Source organism: Conger conger, chromosome 4, assembly GCF_963514075.1.
Source record: "Conger conger chromosome 4, fConCon1.1, whole genome shotgun sequence".
Lineage (NCBI taxonomy): Eukaryota > Metazoa > Chordata > Actinopteri > Anguilliformes > Congridae > Conger > Conger conger.
In genome coordinates, this window is record NC_083763.1 from 60789316 (window position 1) to 60811160 (window position 21845).

The 21845-nt window shown below is 41.5% G+C and overlaps 1 protein-coding gene across 4 annotated transcripts in view; it reads right to left on the bottom strand.

Annotated features, from left to right (window-relative positions):
* relch (RAB11 binding and LisH domain, coiled-coil and HEAT repeat containing) overlaps positions 1–21845 on the bottom strand; it is a 36357-nt gene that overhangs the window by 13601 nt on the left and 911 nt on the right. For 3 of the 4 annotated variants that reach the window (XR_009708463.1, XM_061237494.1, XM_061237493.1), the window contains exons 2-13: positions 13094–13183; positions 10040–10111; positions 9867–9922; positions 9580–9693; positions 9185–9376; positions 8723–8811; positions 8205–8474; positions 7397–7472; positions 6458–6553; positions 786–898; positions 515–605; positions 26–97 (exon numbers count right to left, since the gene is read on the bottom strand). Coding sequence is in view for 3 of the 4 variants with exons in the window: in XM_061237494.1 (XP_061093478.1) it covers positions 26–97; positions 515–605; positions 786–898; positions 6458–6553; positions 7397–7472; positions 8205–8474; positions 8723–8811; positions 9185–9376; positions 9580–9693; positions 9867–9922; positions 10040–10111; positions 13094–13183 (1331 nt within the window). In the remaining variant the exon portion in view is untranslated. The remainder of the gene's footprint in view (positions 1–25; positions 98–514; positions 606–785; positions 899–6457; positions 6554–7396; positions 7473–8204; positions 8475–8722; positions 8812–9184; positions 9377–9579; positions 9694–9866; positions 9923–10039; positions 10112–13093; positions 13184–21845) is intronic. The other variant, XM_061237496.1, reaches the window with a different exon arrangement.

The window sequence follows — 21845 nt, forward strand, 5'->3', positions numbered from 1 at the left end:
CCGTCTTCGTGAACGTGGTTCTTACAGGCAGGTAGGGGGCCAGAGCTCCACATGACTCTGCCACAAGCAGCCGTCTCTCAGGGTACTTGTGGTTGATCTGAAGGGGACAGAGAAAAAGAGACACAACATGAGGTTCTTTGTCGTCACAGAAACCACAGGTCTACATTCCTTTCTGCTTGTGTTTACGGTCAGCTTGAACTTGTGAGACTACCGCCTTCTCTGTGGATACTGCATGGGAATTTTTTGGGGGGGTTGTTTGCTTCGATTTCAAAATCCCATGACAGCCTTTTCTGCACACATCTAAACAGATTTATTCTGTTGAGAGGCTAGCAGAGCTGGTGGAAGATAAAATTATGCTACTTACATGTCGTAAACAAGTCATACAAACGGCCAATAAGATGGAGGTCAAAAACAAGATATACTACTTACAGACAGTGAGTGTGCTCATGGGTAGGGTGCATAAACTGTTCAGAATCTAATAGAAAGTGAGACACACAGGGGAGGACTGTCTAACCTGTTCCCAGCATTGTGGCAGGAGCTCCGCTTCCACGCGCGTGGGGCCAACGTGTCGTGCAAAGGCCACGCAACCCGTCAAGATCATCTGTCTAGGGACACAACAACACTACTGTGAGCTTTTGAGACCAAGGAAATTTCTCACGCTGTGAAAAAGACACTAAACTAGAAAGAGCATTCACAAACTGCCCAGTTATTGACCGCGGAGCAGCTGCCATAACCGCGCAGCATACAGCTGTAGGAAGGAGACCCGGAGTGCCACACCCGCCCACCTCTGCTCGTCGTCAGGCCTCTTGATGAGGTTGAAGAGGATGTGGAGCAGCTGGTCCCTCTCCTTGGGTTCTGGGTGAAGGCAGGCGGTGCAGAGAATGAGGGGGATCAGCTCCTGTTGAAGTCGTGGGAGGACATAGGGGTCAGTGGACAAGGAGGAGGGAGGAAATAAGGAGGTACACTGAAGGTACATCAGGTCTGCAAGCGAGCACAGAGCTTCAGGGGCGAACACAATATATTTGACTGCATTTAACCTGACTAGTGTATAGGGAGAGAAAATTTTTTTTTAATTTAAATTTAATAAATAAATATATATAATAATAAAAAATTATATATATATATACTCCCCTTCTCTTCATTATCACGACACTTAGAGCCCAACACAACATCTCTCCAACACCAAAATGATCCAATATCGAGTGAGCATGACTCATGTAGCTATGGCTTACGCCCACTCTAAGTACACTTTACAAATTGCCTGCTTTTACAAACTCTTCGGCTTCAGCCATAGTTGAATACATTACGCATCCCATGATGCCACACCCATGGTGGCATGGGGGAAGCAGACAGACTGTTTGTATTGTTCTCACTTCATTTAAATCAACTAATGCACCTGGCACATGAGAATATGCAAGGCCCGATTTCATTCGGGAGAGTATTCCAGTAACATAACAGAATTACTCTATAGCTGAGTGACAAGGCTGATATACGTTTTCATAAAGTTTACGACACACCTTTCCTGGATTGAATTGCGACTGTCAAGTCATGACATGGGAGACTGCTAGTCAATCATTTAATAAACAAGTAATAACCTAAATAAACAAACAGTCTGAGACTCAGACTCTGAGATTTATCCGCCACAATTCCACAATAAAATGAGCCACAGAGTTATGGCACAAGAAGCACACCTTGTAATCAAATACAGGAATGTGTTATAACCTTCTGTTACCACCATGTCATTGTAAATGCACAAGCAAGTGCTACTCTGGTTCAGAAAGAAACCTGAAAATATATACAGAAAAAGCAGAAACAAAACAAAATTTGCAGTCATACAAAAACACTTATTTGCACCTCAGAGCAGCTTGTTTTGATATCCTATAGTTGTGTGTTGCACTAAATGTGATGTTTTCTTTCTATACTTCAAGAGGAAGTTTTTGTCACAGCGGTATCAATGTGCAAAAAAGACATTTTTGTATGCTGTTCAACTTTTGGCAACATATTTTTGTCTTTGTAAGTTGTGTCTGTACTTCAGTGCAGCAAATTTTTGTTTCTGTCTTTTATTTGTGAAGCCCATTTGTTTTTAGCACCACAAACCTACATACCCCTTGCAACTGGTGTGTGGGCTAGAACCAGAGGCTACTGTTATAATTTGCGATGGACTTGCATAAAGGGCTTGTACCAGTATCTCATCTGACCATACAACGTAGGCTTGACGAATTAGCGTTTGCCAGGAGGCTATAGCTCGCCAACTAACTAAACTCATTATAGCGGCTGCAGACAGGGGTCTGTTAAACCACAGGTCACGTCAGCTTCAGTAAAAGAAAGGGTACACTTCTCAAAACACGTGTAACTTCAGCACAGCACAAAAATCACAAACAGCACGTATGGGAGAACGTGTTTGGCAGGGTGGTCACGCTGGTTAATATTTCAGGGGATATCAGTCACTTTGCATGAGCGTGGAGCAATGACTTGTTTTGAGTGGCCAATGCATGCAGCTTCCACACCTGAGGCCAACACCTGTGGCCAACACCTGCACGCTTACCTACTTATAGGTTTTGGAAAATTAACGGACATACAGGACTCCCTCACTTCCTCTGCTGAAGAAGAGTGGCCCAGCCGAACTGCGGAGCGCAGCTGTGCCGGTTCTTAGGGGCACAACAACTTATGTTTAACCTACCTTATCACATGCGAGACATTGCTATTTGTTATCATTCGTTATCATGCCATTATCTTCCATTCTCTTGTTCATATCAGCCGCATGCCAGAGGGGTGCTGATAATATCGGTTTCGGTAAGGTACAGCACACCTCACATGGAAAAAAAGCCCTCTTGTTCAGTCTCTAAATATCGCTGTCATCACACACTACACACTAGTATACAAAACACACGGTAGCCTACACGGTATAGAAAATAAACGCACGAATGTAAACAATAAAACGATAGTTTATTGAAATAGCTATACCGTGGAGATATTCAAAATATGGTATGCAACATCCTAAGTCGATGAGTTGAACTTTTAAAAAAATATTTTGTTTAACTGAAATCAAACATCAGAAATATTTCGGCGTTCTCACTCTAGCAGTTTTTCTAATCGTATTGCCAGTAACGGTGGCCCATACGCAGCCTTCCTGTATCTGTGGTCCTTTGTTGTCAGTTCACGAGTCCCAGATTGAAACCACACTTCTCAAATGGGCACCGGTGGAAATTGGCTAGACACTGGTATGTACTGATTCAGATTTAACAGGAAACTGCTGGAATACTGCCCTTTCTTCTACTGTTTGCACGACTACGTTTTGATGAAGGGGTGCACAACATGCCCGGTGACTAACTAATCTCAAATAAATTACTGCTAAAATTGAGAGGGGCGGGGAATATAAACTAATTTCTGTTGGTTTTGGCGTAACCGTTGGTGCATTACTAATACAGTCACCTGCCGATTTCTTTAAAGACTATTATTCAAACTGTGCCAGGTTCAGGAGATAAAGGCTACTCAGGACAAACGCAGAATATAGGGAAGTGGCGTTGATGTCTTTAATATGCCTGAAATGCACGAGCGCCGAAAGGAAGCACAGAGAGTACATTGTAATGGCACATGAGAGTGGAAATTTGTTTTCGCAAAAGCCATGGCCGGCGTATTTTGTTTGGAGTCAGTGACTGGTTTCAATGAAAACAACACGATCTACCAGCAGCCAGGGCTAATTCTCCCAATCAGTTTAGCTTGTCAAAACGAGAAAAGTGATGCGTCTTTTCAAAACGATCAAAAAGACATTTGATACATTTTAACGACCCATGTTGTTTTTCCGTTTTCTGCAACCATTTGTCATTGAGGGCTACCATCAACAAATGCATGCTATTCCGTTCAATTATCTATTCAAGAATTTTGCAACGGTAGTTCTTGAAGTCCTGAACTCAAAACATTGTTACTTGATGAGTGCTTATCTATTTATACCCGTTCATCCTGTCGCTACAGGAGCGAGTTGATGCAACTTAAAATTCCATTTTACATGGCTAACCAATACCGAAAGCCATTTTGGTCAATTTTCCTAATTTCATGCTTGAATGAAATACTTTCAACACTTTCACTTCAAAGCATCATTGACTTGAGAATTCAAAACGCATATGGAGGAAAACGGAATGATTACTTTTTGCCCATCACACGAGTCCTATCTCGCAGTGCTGATCTAATGACAAAGATCAACTGACAGGCTGCCCCGTAGTGTGGAGATCGCATCCATTCAGAGCCAACAACAATGGCTTAATTTACAAATTAACCCTTGAAAAAATAACTTTATTGCAGGCTGTAATTCCCAAAAGCAGGCGGGCTACTGATAATAACAGAAATAAGGTCGTAGAAAAAGCTTATGCTGCTTGATAATTGGGAATGAGGAAGCTTCTAACAACCAAAGAGTTTATTTTTACGAGCTTCTGGAGATTTTCCAAACCCTTCTAAACTGCCACTCTTAAGCAATAAAACTGAGCTATGCAAATTTGCTGAGCCGCTGGAGGCAGTCTTCCCCCGCCCCCTGACTTTAAACAAAGGCGCTCCTTCAATGCATCATTTGCCCCAGGGACAGAGTTCCGAGCAGGTGTTGGGCAGGAGTATTTGTTTTCATTTCTCTGTTTGGTTTTCCCATTGAAAGCTCATTTCCACTATCAGGAAGAAAAAAGAAAGAAAAAAGAAAAAAACGACCATTAAGTCCAGCCATATACGGTGTGACAAGCTGTTGGGCGAATGTTTTCATTGTACTGGTGCTGCAGAAGATGAAGTTCTAATATTACACTGTTCTAAAAAAAACCACCACTTGGATAAAAGAGATTGCGTGTCACACAGGAAGACATTACTGCTAAATGTATTTGACAGGCAGATAATCCAGCAATAAAATCTGCAAAACATTTTGGAGGCCTACAATATTGGTTTTCTTTTAATATAATATGTAAATATTATATACTGTACTGTAGTACTCCACTTGTACTGGACGTTAACATATATGTATATGCAATAATATGTTGATCATACATTATTATTAGATAGATCAGGAGAGCACATGCCTCTGCACTTCCTGCATTGGAGGTCGTGATGAGCACTATTGGGAATTCAAAATTGGGAAGACATTTTTAAAAATAATGTATGATCAAGATATTATTGCATATACATATATGTTACCTTCTAGTACAAGTGAAGAACTACAGTACAGTATATAGTAGTTACATTTTCTATTAAAAACCCCCAATATTTTAGGCCTCCAAAATGTTCTGTATTGGTTGCATAATGCACGTCAACAAGCAAATTCGCAGGTGCCTGTTCGATCAGTGAAGAGAAGCTATCATTCTGGCCTCCCATCCCTAGGCAAGTGCACCAGCCCATGCACTACAAAAGCATGAACCACCCTGCAGCCTCTCGATCCTACATGAACCTTGGTTGAACCCTAGGTTTCAGCACAGTACCCATAATGTAACTTACAATTCAGAACAACTGTATAATGAAGAAAGTGGCAGGTAAACAAACTTAGCAACAGTATACTATAATGTATGCTTCAAACCTGTCTCTTTAATGCAAATCAGTTACTGATCACCAGCATGAAATCATTCTGCATGATTGACATTCTGCACAATGAAGTTTTCATCTTCGCTAAAACACCTATTAATCAATTAACATTGTATGGACTTATTATAGATATTTTGAAATACAAAGCAGTGCATTTGGCTCAGATCAACTCCTTAAAACAAGACCACAATCAAATACAGGGAACAGACGGCTAGACATAACGAACAGTTCAATACATTAGTATGTTACTTTTTACTATTAGTTTCTGCTAGTGTCTAAACATTACTTTATTATGACTTGTCCAACTTTGATTCCAATTGCAGTAAATGTTTTTTTCCTTTCTTAGAAAATATTTATTTGCATGGAAAAAAATCTTTAATCTTTTGCACAAGAGAACACATTTGTGAATAAGACTCATTGGGGCTGCCACGTACAGTTAGTAATTAAAAACGCTAGTCATGATGGTCATAGCCAATACGCCATAAAAGAGGAAACCGGGACCATCTTAGCCAATGAGTAATAAGAGATCTAGGTTGGACCATCTTAGCCACCTAGTTATAAAATAACTAGTAGGGACCATTTTAGCCAATCAGTAATCAATGAAGCGGTAAAAATTAAATGAGTGAAGCAGCTACAGTCGCTGGCTGAAAGCCAACAGGGATGAAACGGAAAGGGTGACAGCATGCAGAACTGTTCCACTCACCTGGCACAGGTGCACACCCATTCTCTAGGAGCAGAGAGGCATGCGCAGAAAGTAAGAAAATGATTCAAAGTAAAGACACAAAGGGCAGAAATGAGCACAGGTGAAAACAGTGAAATCATGCAGACTTTAAACGGGAGATATGAAGTGCACAGCACGGGCAGCGCCGTGGCAGGCAGCGGGGCCCAGCGGGCGGGGCGGAGTACACACCTCTCGTTTGGCCAGCAGCACGTTGGGCACTATGTGGGGGAGGCAGCGGCCCAGCATCAGCATGACGCTCTCGGCGCTGTCCGCGATTCGGGACACCTGCGGAGAGATGAGGAGTGGGGTCACCGCAGGGTCGCTGCTTCCAGCTGGGGGTCATGGCCAGAGGTCGCGGCGACAGTTTAGCGCCGCTGGCTAAACAGCTTGCTCACAGGTCGAGTCCTGCCTCATTGATACCTTATTCCAGACTGATCACTTTAATGGGAACAGACTATTACTGGCCATTTACAGTCCGGCTTATGTTTAAGCTGACAAGATGAACGGGAAAATGCAAAAATAAATAGTAAATGAATAAATCAAATAAAATAAATAAATAAAACTAGTAGTAAAGACAAACTGAGCACCTTAAGGTAACATCTCAGTGACTATGCACTTTTTAGCTTTGACCATTCACTACGAGCAGGAAATATTACATCACCCTGAGTGTGGGTGTTTGTATACTCTACGAGCATAGACAGGTCTGTGCAAATTTCCACAGTAAAGGCCATATGTGCAGTTGCCATAGTAACAGCCTTCCTACATCCATACATTCTTTATGGAAATAAATATGTACATAAATAAATAAATAACAGAGTTGGCAAACTGATCTCTGTGATAAATTGCTTGATGGAGATGCTGGAAATTGGACGGGCAATTTCAGAACTGAGAATAGTGTAAATAAACAACACAGCAGCTCAGACACGGTTTATGTCAAACACACACTTTGAAATATTAAAGATAGAATTTGAGCTTATCAGTGTTATTCATTCTATCTTTGTTCACGATGTTGAGGATGCATTTGCCTTTGCCGTTTTAGTTAGGCAATACCAGCAGTGGCACAGTGAAAATACTTCTTGCCAAAGCAGTCAGCTCAAGCTGGGTTTGAACACATCTGACCAGTCTCACCTCGAAGCCAAGGCGGCTGTCAGCAGACATTCGGCAGAAAGATAAAAGTGCTTGGTGAAATGCAGGAGACAGTTTTCTGAAAATAAAAGGAAATATTACAGTTTAATATCTCAATATGCAATCCTGGTCGTTTAGAGAAAGGAAAAGCACACTGAAAGTATATCAGCCATGAAGCCTTGCCATCTACACATCAGCTCTTAACCAGCCAGCCAAACAAGGTATTTAAAGTTACATTCAGCAACACATTCATACAACAGGCCAAAGGAACTGATTCTTACTAACAAAACTACCATAGCTGCAGTTTTCTATTTTCCTAGACCTGCAGCTCCCTCTATTGGTAGATCTGTAACACATTGGTATTTCTATTTGGAAATAGTGTGCGGCAGAACAATGATATACTACAATTGTTACAATTGTACAGTACAATTCTACAATCATAAAATGGCTGACTGAATAAAAATCTGAGACAAAGGAAATGGCAGACCCTGTGGCCCTGTATAGTCTCTCTGTAAGCAGCAAACATGGACGTTTTCACACGAGAACTCTGAACGTAAGAATGTCAGTATGGCTCCCAGCTGTATAATCTCTCAGAATGGTATGGCAGAACCTGTCACTCCAGCCAATGGAGGGGAATGGAGGGGAACTGACAAGAACTAACTTGCATGCACGAACCCACATGCATGTTCACGCAAAGACAAAGCGAGTTTCAACTCAGATTTTTAGTTTGGTCAGAATCGAAGGCAATTCTGGAAGCACCAGAACCGCTCTCCAAAAGCCACACCCTGTGGGTGTCCAGTGGGAGTCTCACCTGTTTGGCTGGTCAAACTGTACTGGCCCTTTTAACTTAGTGTGGGGGTGTGTGGGCGGAGTGTTGGGCGGGGCCGTGGACCGGGCAGTGTCTGTGTTAGAGTTTAACGTTGGGGCGTCTGTGACGTCATGGCACCCTGTGGTCCCCCTGATGTCCAGGTACTGTCCGTTATCCAGAGGGCTGGCAGGCACTTGATCTGCTTTGAGATTACACGACCCAGCTGGAAAGCCCGGAGGGATGGCTATGTTCTTCTTCAGGGCCAGGATGTCGCTGGAAAACAGAGGGCTTCTTAGGCACTGCTATCTGTTGACGATTATTCCACACTGCCTACCTCACCAAACAGGCTGCCATATTATGTGTACACTGTGTTTTTGGTATAATAATGTGGCTTCCAGGGTCTGATTAAGGACAGTTTTCAGCTCAGACATGCCTTCTGTGGGCAGCTTCTCCAGATTGCCCATGGAAAGAGCATTCTGAGTGCCTGTACACCTCCCTGTCCCTCTCTCTAACCAGCATACCTCTCCAGCCTCTTGATCCATTCAGCCAGACTCTGCTTCTCACTGTTCAGATGGCTTATCTGTTCTTCCAGCTCCTGGACCACTTTAGACTGATAGTGAAAGAACATTGAAAGAACTTTGGCACAATGTCAAAATAACTCTGGAAGAATTGGTCACAGTACTAAATCAAACAACCATCTACACAAATGAATGCCGAGGCAAATGTGTCAAGAGGACTAGGGAAACAAATAAACATTGTTTAATTTGCAAAACTGTGTAGCTGTGGTTAAGAGTGTCTGCAAAATGCCATAGCAGCATAATATAATATAAGCTGTAAGGCATTAGTAGAATTAGAATTTTGTTATAACAGCTTAAATACCTGCTATATTAATGAGGATATATACTCCAAAAAGGACTCAGTTCTGCATAATGGTACAGTATGTGACCAATGTACATGCAGACATGTTGTCTCGGAAGTAATACCTGCACACGCTCAGTGTTCTGCAAGGCCCCCTGGGTAATAGAGTTCCCAATCAGTTCCTCAACCTCCACCCCAATGGCAATGTCTGCGGTTTCCTTGGGTGAGGGGAGGCTGGTGCCACAGCTCCGATACAGATGTAGGAGGTCAGGTGGTTTCGGAATGTTCAATCCCACATCATCCCATACCTCAAAATCCTGCAAATGCAACCATGTCATGTTTAGCCATTCAAAATATACAAAACAGCTAGCCATCAGAGCTATAATATAAAAAAAGCAAGATCACACCTGTATTGAACAGTGGAATTGGCACTACTGTCCACTGATTCCCAGAAAACAGGAAAGATTATGAGAGATGTACAGTCAGTCAGACAGCATTACATAGAAATCGTTACAATTACCTGATCATCATTTTCATCCGAGAATGTTATGGACGAAAGCTTGTAATTATTTTTCAATAAATATTCATTGACTAAAAAATTCAGTGCTCTTTTTTCAAGAGGGCGGATAGTTTCCTGGGGGGAAAACAAAATACATTAATTCAATAAATTGCTTTAACACAAATTCATAATATCCTCATTACTTTCACAAAGAAAGATAATGATGTTTTAATAAGAAAAAAACATCATGAATATTTAGTTATACAAATAAAAGTAAACAAAAAGAAAAGCAGAAAATGTATTCGCACCTGAATTTCAGGGCTTGATTTGAAGTTCTTTCGTTCTTGCGAGGGAACTTCGCTCTCTGCAAAAGAAAGAAAACCACACCTGCTGGTTGGTCTCCATCCATTCACCGGCCCGGCGAGCTTGAGGGGCTCTCAAAGCAGAAAGACGAAAGTAGTAAAAGTATGAAGTACGCCACCTGCTGCCTGAGTCAAGTTGGCGCGCAGAGCCTGAATGGTCTCCTTGGCTTTCCGTAGTTCAAACTCCAGGACTGGACAGGGAGTGGATTAAACACACACAGGCATCCAACCAAGAAACGGGAACAAAGAAATAACAAAAAAAGAAACAAAAAAACAAGGATGGGCATGAAAAACCAAACCAAACAAAAGCAGTACACTCTCTAAGAAGCCAAAAAAACAAAACAAAGAAATTTAAAAAAAGATAAACAGAGGAACATGCAAACTATGGAACTGGTGTACGCATGCAGCAGAGGCTGCTGGGAGAGCAGACTGGTGGAGTCTCCATACTGCAGACGGGACTTTCAGCTTTTTGATGCCTGATGCTAAGTGCTGTCTGACCAGGGATCTCTACAATGAGAACGCTGCGGGAGTGGGATCAGTCAGTGGCCCGAGGATTAGCAGTGCTGAGCTGTTACAAAGTCAGTGCATTCAAGTTCTGCTGCTGCTTGTGTTGAAACCGTAGGGCAACACCCACATCTTGAATTCAGGAACATTATGATTCAAGGGAGAACATTATTTGAGTTTCTAGTGATTCATGCTTACGAGTGTACAATAATACTAGAGATAACAGATTTTGCAAAAGATAAGCCAGTTCTGGAAATGTAAAATTTTAAAGAACTATACTTGCTCCTGAATGTAGTGCTCATGGCATCATAGTTAGTCTTAAAAGTGCTGCATCATACAGGACAAGTTACATATTCTTGCTACACCATCGGCACTGAGGCAACAAACGATACTCCTGTATGGTACTGTGTGTGCTTCCTTTATGTAACTGCTGTGAAGCGTGTCGATACAATTTCAGAAGCATAAACATAAACGGCCCAGCTTGCTTTTCACCGTGGAGTGGCACACAGAATCGTCACACTGCAAAGCCACACAGAACAGGGAGAAAAACAGGAATACAGAAGGCCTGAGAGATCAGCTATCCCCATTGCGTTGACAGCAACGGTCAGGAAACATAAAGAAACGGGTTTGGAGAAGCATGGAGAGCAGGGCACGCTTTGCATGGCTGTGCACCGGTGATCCGCAACCAATCAAAATCCTCTCTCTCTCTCAAAGTGATGGAATGCCCTTTGGTGACACTATTTCTCAGTAAACCTCCTGGACCTCCCATTTCCTTCTGAAGCTTTGCTCAGGCACTTCTCAAGAGTGGGGCAGTGACATCACATCGTCCGACAGCAGAGAGAGACAATGGCAGTCTCGCCCAACAGCAAAACAACTGGAAGAGGAAATTGGACCAGGAGTTCACTTTGAGGACTGTCGTTTCCCAAGCTAGATTTCAGTGCGGATCAACCATGCACAAAATGCAAATGCAACAGATGGCACAGCTTTAGAACAAAAAAAAAAGAGGTGGCAGTTAGCAGAGGGATTGCTAGTTTGCATGGTGTGTAGTCCAGTATTGGAAAAAGAAATACTCCTTTGTTTAAAATACACCAGAAGAAAGCCAGAAAACCCAGAGTCAGACAGCCAGGACATAAAATATTTCAAAAAGAAGCATTTATTTTCATCGAAGGCCAGATTGGAGGTATGGAGGCACCATGCTGCTTTCAGCTATGAGCCCTCAACATAGGGCGTTCTCTGCTGCATGGTTCATAAATCTTTCCTCATACTGAACATACACATTCTGTTAGCTTGCTGTACATACACATACACAACCTATTTACCAAATGGCTGGTTTTACCCCATTTATTTCTTTACAATTTTATTTTAAATTTTTTTACTGAAAGCATCAATTTCATTTGTGGCCTACTTAATGTTGCTGAAACAGTTCCTTAACAGTGAATCAAGGAAGGTTTCACAAGGCTACACAATGTAACAGAAGACCGTTATCACAATGCAAAATAACTTCCTGTACATATGGGAAAATGATACAGCAGACACTATGCATCTCTGTTACTGTTGCCTTAACTACAGTGTAGTGAGTTGACACTTTAAACTTCCACACACAGAAAAAGCACTTGCTAGGCACTTTGCAGCACAAAAATGTATATTTCATAGACCTGTGCAAAGGTAAAAGTAAAGGAAAATGTTCCCCTCATTGGGTTAGTTAATCTCATTTGCTCTGCCTCTTTAATGGTGCCTGCTGAGAAGGCTGGCTGAGATTACTGTCTTTTGTTGCCTTTATAGGAAAATAAAAAGATTTTAACAATGAATGGCACCATCTGTAGCAAACAAACCACTAACTGAAAATTGTGCTGTCAATTTGAATTAACTGCCACGTCCAGGGAAGCAGGGCTCGCTGAGAGCATGGGCATTAAGCACTGACATGCTGGGATGCCTCACAGACACAGACCAGTACACACAAACTGGAAGGAGCAGGGTCTCCAAGCAGAGTTCAACAGAGAGGGCCCAGGTCCTCACACATATAAACGCAGTACACGTCCCGCTAAATAAATAATCAGTGTGCTGCGGAAGAAATCCAGAAAATAGACTGTGTGAAATTGAAGATTGAAACTCTGGCATCTTAAGCGGGCAACCATGTGTCTTGATCACATGAGATTCTCAGACAGAAGGGCATTCAGAAATGACTAGAGTCAGCTGACCACACCGATTAATGGAAAATGCAAGAACTTGTGCTTGGGAGTTTTTGAGGAACAGACGAAAGAAAGGAGCGTGTTTTACAGTTTGGTACAGTAAATCCAATTATTTTAAGGGGCATAATATAGTCCAGTCGACAATTACATCTACATACTGGTGCTGTACCTCCATGGTGTGAAATGTGAGCAAACCTATAGCACCTTTTTAGTAACTTTAATAATGTACTTTATTAACCTGACTTCAATAGAGAACGTTGCTACAATACTGGGACAGTACAAAGCTGGATTTATCACGGTTATTGTGCAGCTGAACAGGAGTTCACAATGTGGGTATTTAACAAACCCATAACACAGATCATTGCATCACACCAGGAAGTCTGCCTTGAACACCTCTGTCTCTGTCTATGGTGTCAGTGCCCAACCTTTGGCTACGGCACGATGCCACACACTTACCACCTGACAGACAGCTCTCCTTACCTGCGACTCTCTCGTCCGTTTCTCTGTTCCCGTCATCCGAGTATCGGGCAAAGTCCAGGGAGTCCAGTGTGCTGATGCTGCCAGCTCGATCTGGAACCATGAAAAGGGATTGGTTAATCACAGCAGCCCATCAGATTTATGGCCATTCCTCATTTCTTGGCAATATAACTTCGAACTTTGAATTTCAATTCTGTGACTTCAATTCTGGAATCCATGAGACTTGCAACTCCTCCTTAAGATTAATAATTTGCTGGTGGCCACAGGACTCACTGGCCTAGTTCTAATGTTTCTAATGAAATATTTATAATGAAATATCAGTTTTGTGTAGGAGTTACTTAAGTGATATTCTGATCCCACCGCAGGGACATGCCATCAGGATTATGTATTGCAGGTTTAATGGTACTTGTAATGGCGGAAAATGAATTTGCCCCATTTCATTACAGAAGAGAAAACACTCAGTGGCAATCATCTTACTAACTGTTCCAACTTTTATTTCGGAAAATAAATTACAAGCACTTGGGGCAGAGCCTAGACTGCGTATCAGCTACTGTGCCAGCAGAATAATAAGATGACAATTTGGAAGAAAGTCAAACCAAATGCAGTCTAGGATAACCTGGAATTATTGGTTCCAGGTTTTTGTCATTATTGATATTTCTGGCAATGATTTACAGCTACCCCCCGAGTGCCCAGGGATGTTTCAAACCAGCTTCCATTACTGTAAGCATCCATTCCTTCTGTCTGCCTTGGCAAGGACTTCCACTACCAGAGCGATACCCACAAGAGGCAGAATGGGCATGAGGACAACACGAGGAGACCCAGGACCTCAGGGGAGGTGGAAGTGTCACACCTCCACATGAGATTCTACAACATCCCTGTTCCTGCAAGGGCTTAGAAAATGAGCTGGCAAACGTCCTCTGTGAAGGCCCTGGGCAGGAAATGAATGCATGCTAACGCTTCCTGAGTTCCACACAGCTCAGCCCTGTCATGCATCCCAATCCACCATTAACAGGCTGGTTTGGACCTGAGTCGATATATCTCCAAGAGCTGTTGAAATAGCAACGTACAGACTGCAAGACTAGGCTTTCCAACCAGTCAGCCAGTGTTTCAGACGAGTTAGAGTTGGCTTGAATCACTGCCACCTGCATGAGATTACAAGTCTTTAGAATATGCAATGGACCATTGGTTCATTAGGAAGGTTCAGTACATGTCTGGATGTTGGGTGGAGGCATCAGCGTGGTCATGCTCATAGCACGGAGGCTATTAGCCCAAGTTGGGGCTAACAGGCCACTGACACTTGAAATTACACTTGAAAGTCCAAGCCAAATAGGCAAAGCAAAGAGCACACAGAGGATAGGAAGTACCTGAGCACTGAATAACAAGTGATGCATCCCTTCATAAAAGGTTGAACAATGACCAGACACTTTGCGAGGATGGCTATATTAGTCAACAGCCAACTTATGTGGATGAAGTGTGATAGTTAAAATATAATAAATCTACCTTCAAGGTGCCATATTGTGGTAAATGACATTTCCCTTGCTATGTGCATTATAAAGGAGTTTTTATAATGTGTATCAAGAAAATGTGCACTCGTTACACTTGTTTTCTTCAGCATGGCCCACCTTGTACCAGAACAAATCCAAGCACTCTGCACACAGGCCTTTCAGTTAGTTGGAGCTAGCCAGCCAATCAGAAAAGAGTTTTATTGATGTCAATGAGCCTTATAAAGGCCCGGACACACCAAACCGACGGTCGGCCGTCGGTGGCGCCCTGTCGGCCGAGTCTTTCCGGTGTGTCCCGCACGCCGACACTCCGTCGTCGTGTTTTGGAGGGCTGAATCGGCATGTTGAATCGGCGTCGGAGCCCCCGGAGCCGTCGATGAGAGAGAGCTCTCTGATTGGCTGTCCAGCTAGCGAATCAGTGCACGAGAAGAGAAACGGAAGCGACGAAAGCAAGCCATTCCAAAGTTACTATCACTACCAGACATAATTTTCGATTAGTATTATTAAATAGCGAGAGAACAAGGAAATTGCTGCAAACTGTTTGTTGTGAGCGAGACAATGGCTGCTTCTAGGTCCAACGCAATGCAAACGCATTCCCCGGTCTTCCGGTTTCCATTTTTTGAAAGACAAATACAGACTACCGCCACCTGCTGGTGTGGAGAGTTATTACCTCTCACGGAGGCGCAGAACGTACGTGCAACTCGGCCGTCGGCGGACCGTCGTTGCGGTGTGTTCGGCACAGCCAACATTAACGACGCGTATCGACGCAAGGCGATCTTTGTCGGCGCTCCGCTGCCGACCGTCGGTTTAGTGTGTCCGGGCCTTTAAACACACAGTCGCTAAAAGAGCCTGTTCTTGGTAAAGCTCATGAGAGATGCTGGATAATGAACCTTAATTTCTTATGGATATCAGAACGTAAGATCAAATATTGGAAAATACACAGTATGGGACCTTTATAGATAGATCAACTTTTAAATCGCAAGAAGTTTATGACATTTACATTTTAGTCATTTGGCAGACGCTTAATCCAAAGTGATTTACGAGTGTATAGGTTCTTCCACAGGTTAAAGCATCAAATCCATAACTAGTAAAATACACATGAAGGTTTAATTTTCTAAACAAAAATAGTCATTGTAAGAGCAATTGTTTTTTTTGGTTAGACAAGAGGGATATTGGAAATTATTATTATTGTACTGTAAATCAGGAGGGAGGACTAAGGTGATGGTTATGAGACCCCTTTGCTGTTTATTTCATAGGCATTTGAGGAAAGCAGGTTCCACAAATAACCATGCATGTAGCTCAAGTATTTGAGACAGAGCAATGAACTTCTGCAGTAGAAATTGCAAACGCTGCAGCATGGCTACATGGTACTAGACATTCATAACCATTTTATATATATATATATATATATATATATATAAAGAATATAGTATCATACAGCATCACTGTCCTATAAACTACCCACACTCTCTGTTTGCTCACTCATACATATCCCTGCACAAGCACACACAGAGGCAAAAAACCAGGCACACACAACATACAGTACAATGGCTGCAGCATTAGGAGTTCACAAGGGCAGTTACTTCAGAGGACTGTCCCGGAAATCGGACCTCCCACACAAAGAACACAGTTGTCCACCAAACGGTTTCCTTGACAACCCCAACTCTCCCTACTGCTGCAGCGTGACTGAGGCCTACTTCTCTGGCCATAATGATGGGCGTACACTGTTGTGTGGCAAGTGCCTGTCTCTGCCTAGAACTGGAGCTTAGGAGCTTCAGCTAGCTTGACTTTGAGCCCTAGAAACTCCTTCACACGGGGCGTGAACAAAGTGAGAATGTCACTGCTGAATGGCATGGTTGTCAAACAGGTTGAGGGGGGATGGTGAAAGTCAGATTACGAATGTTCACTTGCCTACGTTTCACCTAATAAAACCGCTTTTCATGCAGTACATGGGTCGTTGTTAATATACAGTATTTTGTGGTTTACTTAAACTCACTTTTCTAAACAGTAAAAGTGACAGTACGCTAACTGCTGAGGGAGAGCCAGCTAAATTAATTCTGGCTATATGCCTACAGTATTCAGTTTCAGGTCCATTTATTGAGACATTTTTGTTTATTTTATCCAAATCCATAATACCATTAAGACATATAGTAGTATCACTGTTTATAGCACCAAATAAAAAAATGATTAAAGAAGCCTATATATACACACATTGACAGCAAGCTAACAAAGATTCTAGAAAGCATATCTGAGGGGAAAAATCTAAATAAACAAGCTGAATTAACAAATGCACAAATTCCATTCCATTCGATGCTTGCTGTGTATTAATCGTGTGCTCTGAAACATGGTTTAATTTAAAAGGTAGCCTTTTTCATTTTATTTAATTCTCTTCACATACAGGAACAAAATAGAAGCTTAAAAACGATGTGTTGTCCTGGTGGTCAAAATTAAGAAGTGAAGGATCTTAAAAAAAATAAATAAATAAATAAATAAAAAAATAAAAAAAATAATAATAAACTAAAATAAATGAATAAATAAATATCATGGTTCCGGTTTGTGTTTAACCGGAAGCATTACTCCACTCTTTATAGAACAGAAATATCAGTTTCTGGGTCAACTGCAGTAACTACAGCACCTAATAGAGGCTGCGAGTTGAACATCGTGCTTTTTGATTACTTCAACATTTCTTTATTGGCCAGAAATGTTTATAAAAACTAACCTGCAAAGCATGGTATAGTAACAATTCAAAGCAGACATAAATAACAGACTACAAAGAAAGAAGTTTGAGATTACAGATGATATTGGTGTTACTGTACAGAAATGACAAGGATTGTCTTTTGTCACTTTTTTAAAATGCTTTATAAAGTCACAGGTGAATAAATCACACAAAAGTGCAAACCTGAGTACCAAAAATCTCAGTTCTTTACTGTAGGCAGAACCTGTACTTGGTTACTAAGGCTTGTTTGATGAAAAATAAATCAGTGCTTTTCTTGCCACAACACATATGATCCATAATTTATTGAACTCATTTTAAACTCTAACAGAACAAGCACAGGCACAGGTAACAGTGTAAATAAAATACATGATATAACATGCTTATAGAATAAAAAATGCAGTTCAGAACTACACATTAAGCAGGTAGGAAATTAAATATAAAAAGGAAGCTAAATTTGTGATACACTAACTTGAAATACTTTGCAGAGAAAATAGTATCTAATTTGGTCTAGGCCTACAATATACTCAGTAATACTGACACTGATTGACCACAGTATGACGCAGTCTCTTATTGTAACCATGTTCATTAAAAGCCAAAATGTTTGTACATCAATTACTTTGCGTCTGACAGTGAGCCACAAAACAAACCATAAGTGCTGTAGATCCATTCCAACCTTCAGACATAAGAAACGTATCATTGCAGGTCTTAATAGTGAAAACCTAAATCACAATTACCAGTGTTACAGTAGGAAACATAGGGAACTTGGGCAGCAAGTCATATGTTTCAGCAAACATAAGCAATAACATAGTTATTCTCAATAAGACCTCATCTTTCACAGAGAATATCGTTTATGAAAAGCCTGGGCAAGGCAATTTCTATTTATTATCATAGAGAAATAGTTTCCATTGCCAATGGTAAACTCCACATAAGGTCACTCCATCACAAACACACTGCATGTGGCCCACACAGGGCCTGACGAATGTTTGGGATGTTTGCAGCTCACACATCAGAATTCCAGGAATCTGGAGGGGGAATGGGTGAGGATGCTGAGGATAAACTTTAGCAGATAGGAAATGGAACACTGAGGCGAAGTCAGAGCCGGATGCCATAGCCCTTGAGCTTCTGTAGCCATTTCAAATGAGCTACTTTTTCTCCCGATACAGACACAAAATCATGCGTTTGTGACTAGTAGCGGTAACCATAATGTTTTTTAAGTGTATCATATGCAGAAATTCATTATTCAAAGATACAGACAAAGAGGACTGTGATCATAGTAAGTGTGGAGCTGTTTTAAAGTATATTACTTTCAGTCAGGCAACTGGGGTCATCTCATCAAACTCAGACACTAACTGAACAAGTCCATCAGGCTGTGCTTGCACCACTGGCTATTGTGGACATGAGAAATGGCATGAGAAAACAAGGAATGTACACTATAGTCACCCAGGCCATTCAGAATAATTAATCGCACCGTAATCAGCTTGTACTCCGCTTACATAGAACCATATGCCTCACTGGGTATTATGATCATATCAACAAACCATGTCCCCTCCCTCCCCCCCATCCTGCTCATTTTCTTTAAAAAATGCATTCAAGTGCATGCAGTCTGTAGCTCACTTAAAGAAATGCCACATACAAAGTAATAACACATACAACAGTCAACAACTGTTGGCAAATAGGCTTGAGGTAAATAGAGGTAAATAAAAAATGCTACTGTATGACGACTTTCTGAAGAATGGAACATACCAAGACTCCAGCAAAAAATGGAAGCAAAGTACCTACGACTAAGTAACTACTCCCCCTACCCTTTATCACCATAGACTGCAGTAGAGGGCAGGGCTGATCCAATGAAAATGTGATTTAGGCTATAATATGACACTAAGAGGCATAGGCTAACTGGCAAAATGTAGTTCAGGCTAGAGTTTTACACAGGGGGCTTGTATTTATCAGATGCTAACCAAGAAGGCACAGTGCATTGTCTTTGGAGTGCCATTAATTTATTTAGGCAACAGAGGTGTGGTTGGAACCATCTGCTACCCCCAACCCCGCAGAGTGCCAAACCTTTCCCCTACTGCACTACTTACAGTGTTATAACGCAGTTCCACATGGAGCTCAGCTGGCCTCCACAATACCCAACACCGACAGACAATTATCCACGCGCAGAAACCACATACAGAAACTTCAAGTCCTATCTGCAAATGGCCAAAGAGATGTCTTAAAAACATAGTCTCAGGAAGAGTGAAGTGTGCTGGCCTTCCTTTTTCTCTACACATCCATCCCTCCTGCGTGTGGGTTTCTATTGCATTTCTAAGAGCAGGGGTGAATTTACCACATCATTTCGCAATGGTGAGTGTGTGGGACCTCCTCACACCACTCTGACAAATTTTTGAGACGTTTTGTTGCGAGACGTTAATTATAGCCAATCCCCATTCACTATCTCCATAATCTAACCTAGACGGTTCGGTTTTGGGGGATTTCTGTGGGGCTGGCTTGGGTAGATTATATAACTATTTCATCAGAACTTCAGAAGCACTGTGATGGAAAGGACCTGAATAATTAAAATTGAGGAGAGAGACTGTTGCCAAATCATTTTTGTGTTTCACTGAGGGTCTTGGATTTCCTTTTTATTTATCAAGTAAAGGGGAAGTAGGCTATTCACGGTAAATGCAGTAGCCTATGCAAGCCCCATAATCTTGATTCATTCATTAAATGCCACTCTTGTTCTGGCTGACTTAAACTGCCTCCACTCTTCACTCAGCCAGCCTACAGTATGTACCTGGTGCAGTACATTGTATACTAATGCATCCACTTTCAAAGATAATAAATAAAGGTGAAAATGTCATAAAATAACATTTGTTATACTTTGCCACAACCGTTCCTTATTGTTTGGTTAGGCTGGATAAAAATCCAGCCTTCGAATGCAAGGCAATGAATAAACCCAAAGTTTATAAAGCAGGTGTGCATTTTCTTCATACTAGTTAACAAGTTCACATTTTTACAAAGTATGTATATGATGCCAGCAATGAGCTCCAATTTTCCAAATATGCCTGAAGAATCTCACGTTTCTACCGGCTGAAAACACTTCAGCATTCAAATGGCTCAACTCGCATATCTATGGCCCCTCAACACTATCGCGAATGAAACTTTCCATAGTACTACCTAAATCCACCTGGAGCAGGTTTCAGACAGTGAAAATATTCAGTTTTATATGTAGAACAATGAACAGAGATGCTCTGTCCTGTGCAGACTACCATGAGCTTCATGCTTCAACCTCAAGAGAAAAACCACAGCCCCTTCTTATTGTTCCTCAGGATTTCCCATTTCAGCTGGAATTTCCAGTCTCTTTGTTCCTATGCTTTCATGGACAAAATGAGCTTCCCATAATCTTCCATGCCCTGGCTCATTGTATTGCTGATTCCATTCCTTGGCCATCAATACCTTTAAAATGGATTACTCTGGCTATTTTAAACTACAGAGAAGTTTTATGTGATCAATTTAGCCTTGTAACGTAACCTACTATTTATTGGGACAAATGTGTGTCTAAGACAAACCCTCAAAGAAGCCTAACTGAACCATGGTCCTAACCCTGTACACAACCCAAAAACCTTTAAACAGTTAAAACCCTGAATGCTTTATTTGGTTAATTAATTGGATCACTATGCTACCTTTTGCTAATATTACCATAACCTTTATCTGGGGATAATTAGGCTCTAGTTTGTGAAATGGGGTAAATGACAGTTACAGCACGGTGCAATGCTAGCATGAATTAAGAATTATGATCACTACTTCAGTTTGCATGAAGGGTGGGCATATTTGCCAACTGACATATCTATTCAACCATGCAGCATGTTTACTAAATGCATAACAATGTATAATGGCATCCAAGGGAACTCTGTGGCTGTATGCCTACTTATTTCGAGCAATTAAGTCCTGGCATACTTGACTACAGTGCCAGCTAAAAGTTTTATGAAATGAATGTGCTTTTCATTACAATTGTATTGTCCCCACCCACCGTGAGCACAGACTGCTGCACAATGACAGACATGTTTGCTTCAAATAGACTTTACAAATTAACTGAATAAAGGTCTACTGTATTATGCTCAACCATAATCTCAATAAAGCCATTTTAATGCACAGCCGATATAAAATCAGTTCTCAGGTCCTTAACAGGTGGAGGCATTGATTATGTTAAGGTTTAGGCTATTCCAAAGTTTGGCAAAGCAGCATCTTGGTTGAAACAAACACATAATTAAAATACAGCATGTATAGCAGAGCCTAAAATGCACGCAGATAATACAATAGCTAATGCACCACCAGAAAAAGCTGTTTAGAAATGCTGGTTAGAGAAAATAACAATAATTCAGCTCCAGAAAGCTAGCTACAAAGCTAATTTAATCAGTCATCGCTGAGAACTGAATACATGAGACCGACCAGCTGTTGATCAGAGGCTGACAGTCACTTCAAGTGGTATCAGTATTGGAAAAAAAAAAAAAACTAGAAAGAAAGCGAACGTAAGATCTTTAACGAACTCCACGACTCC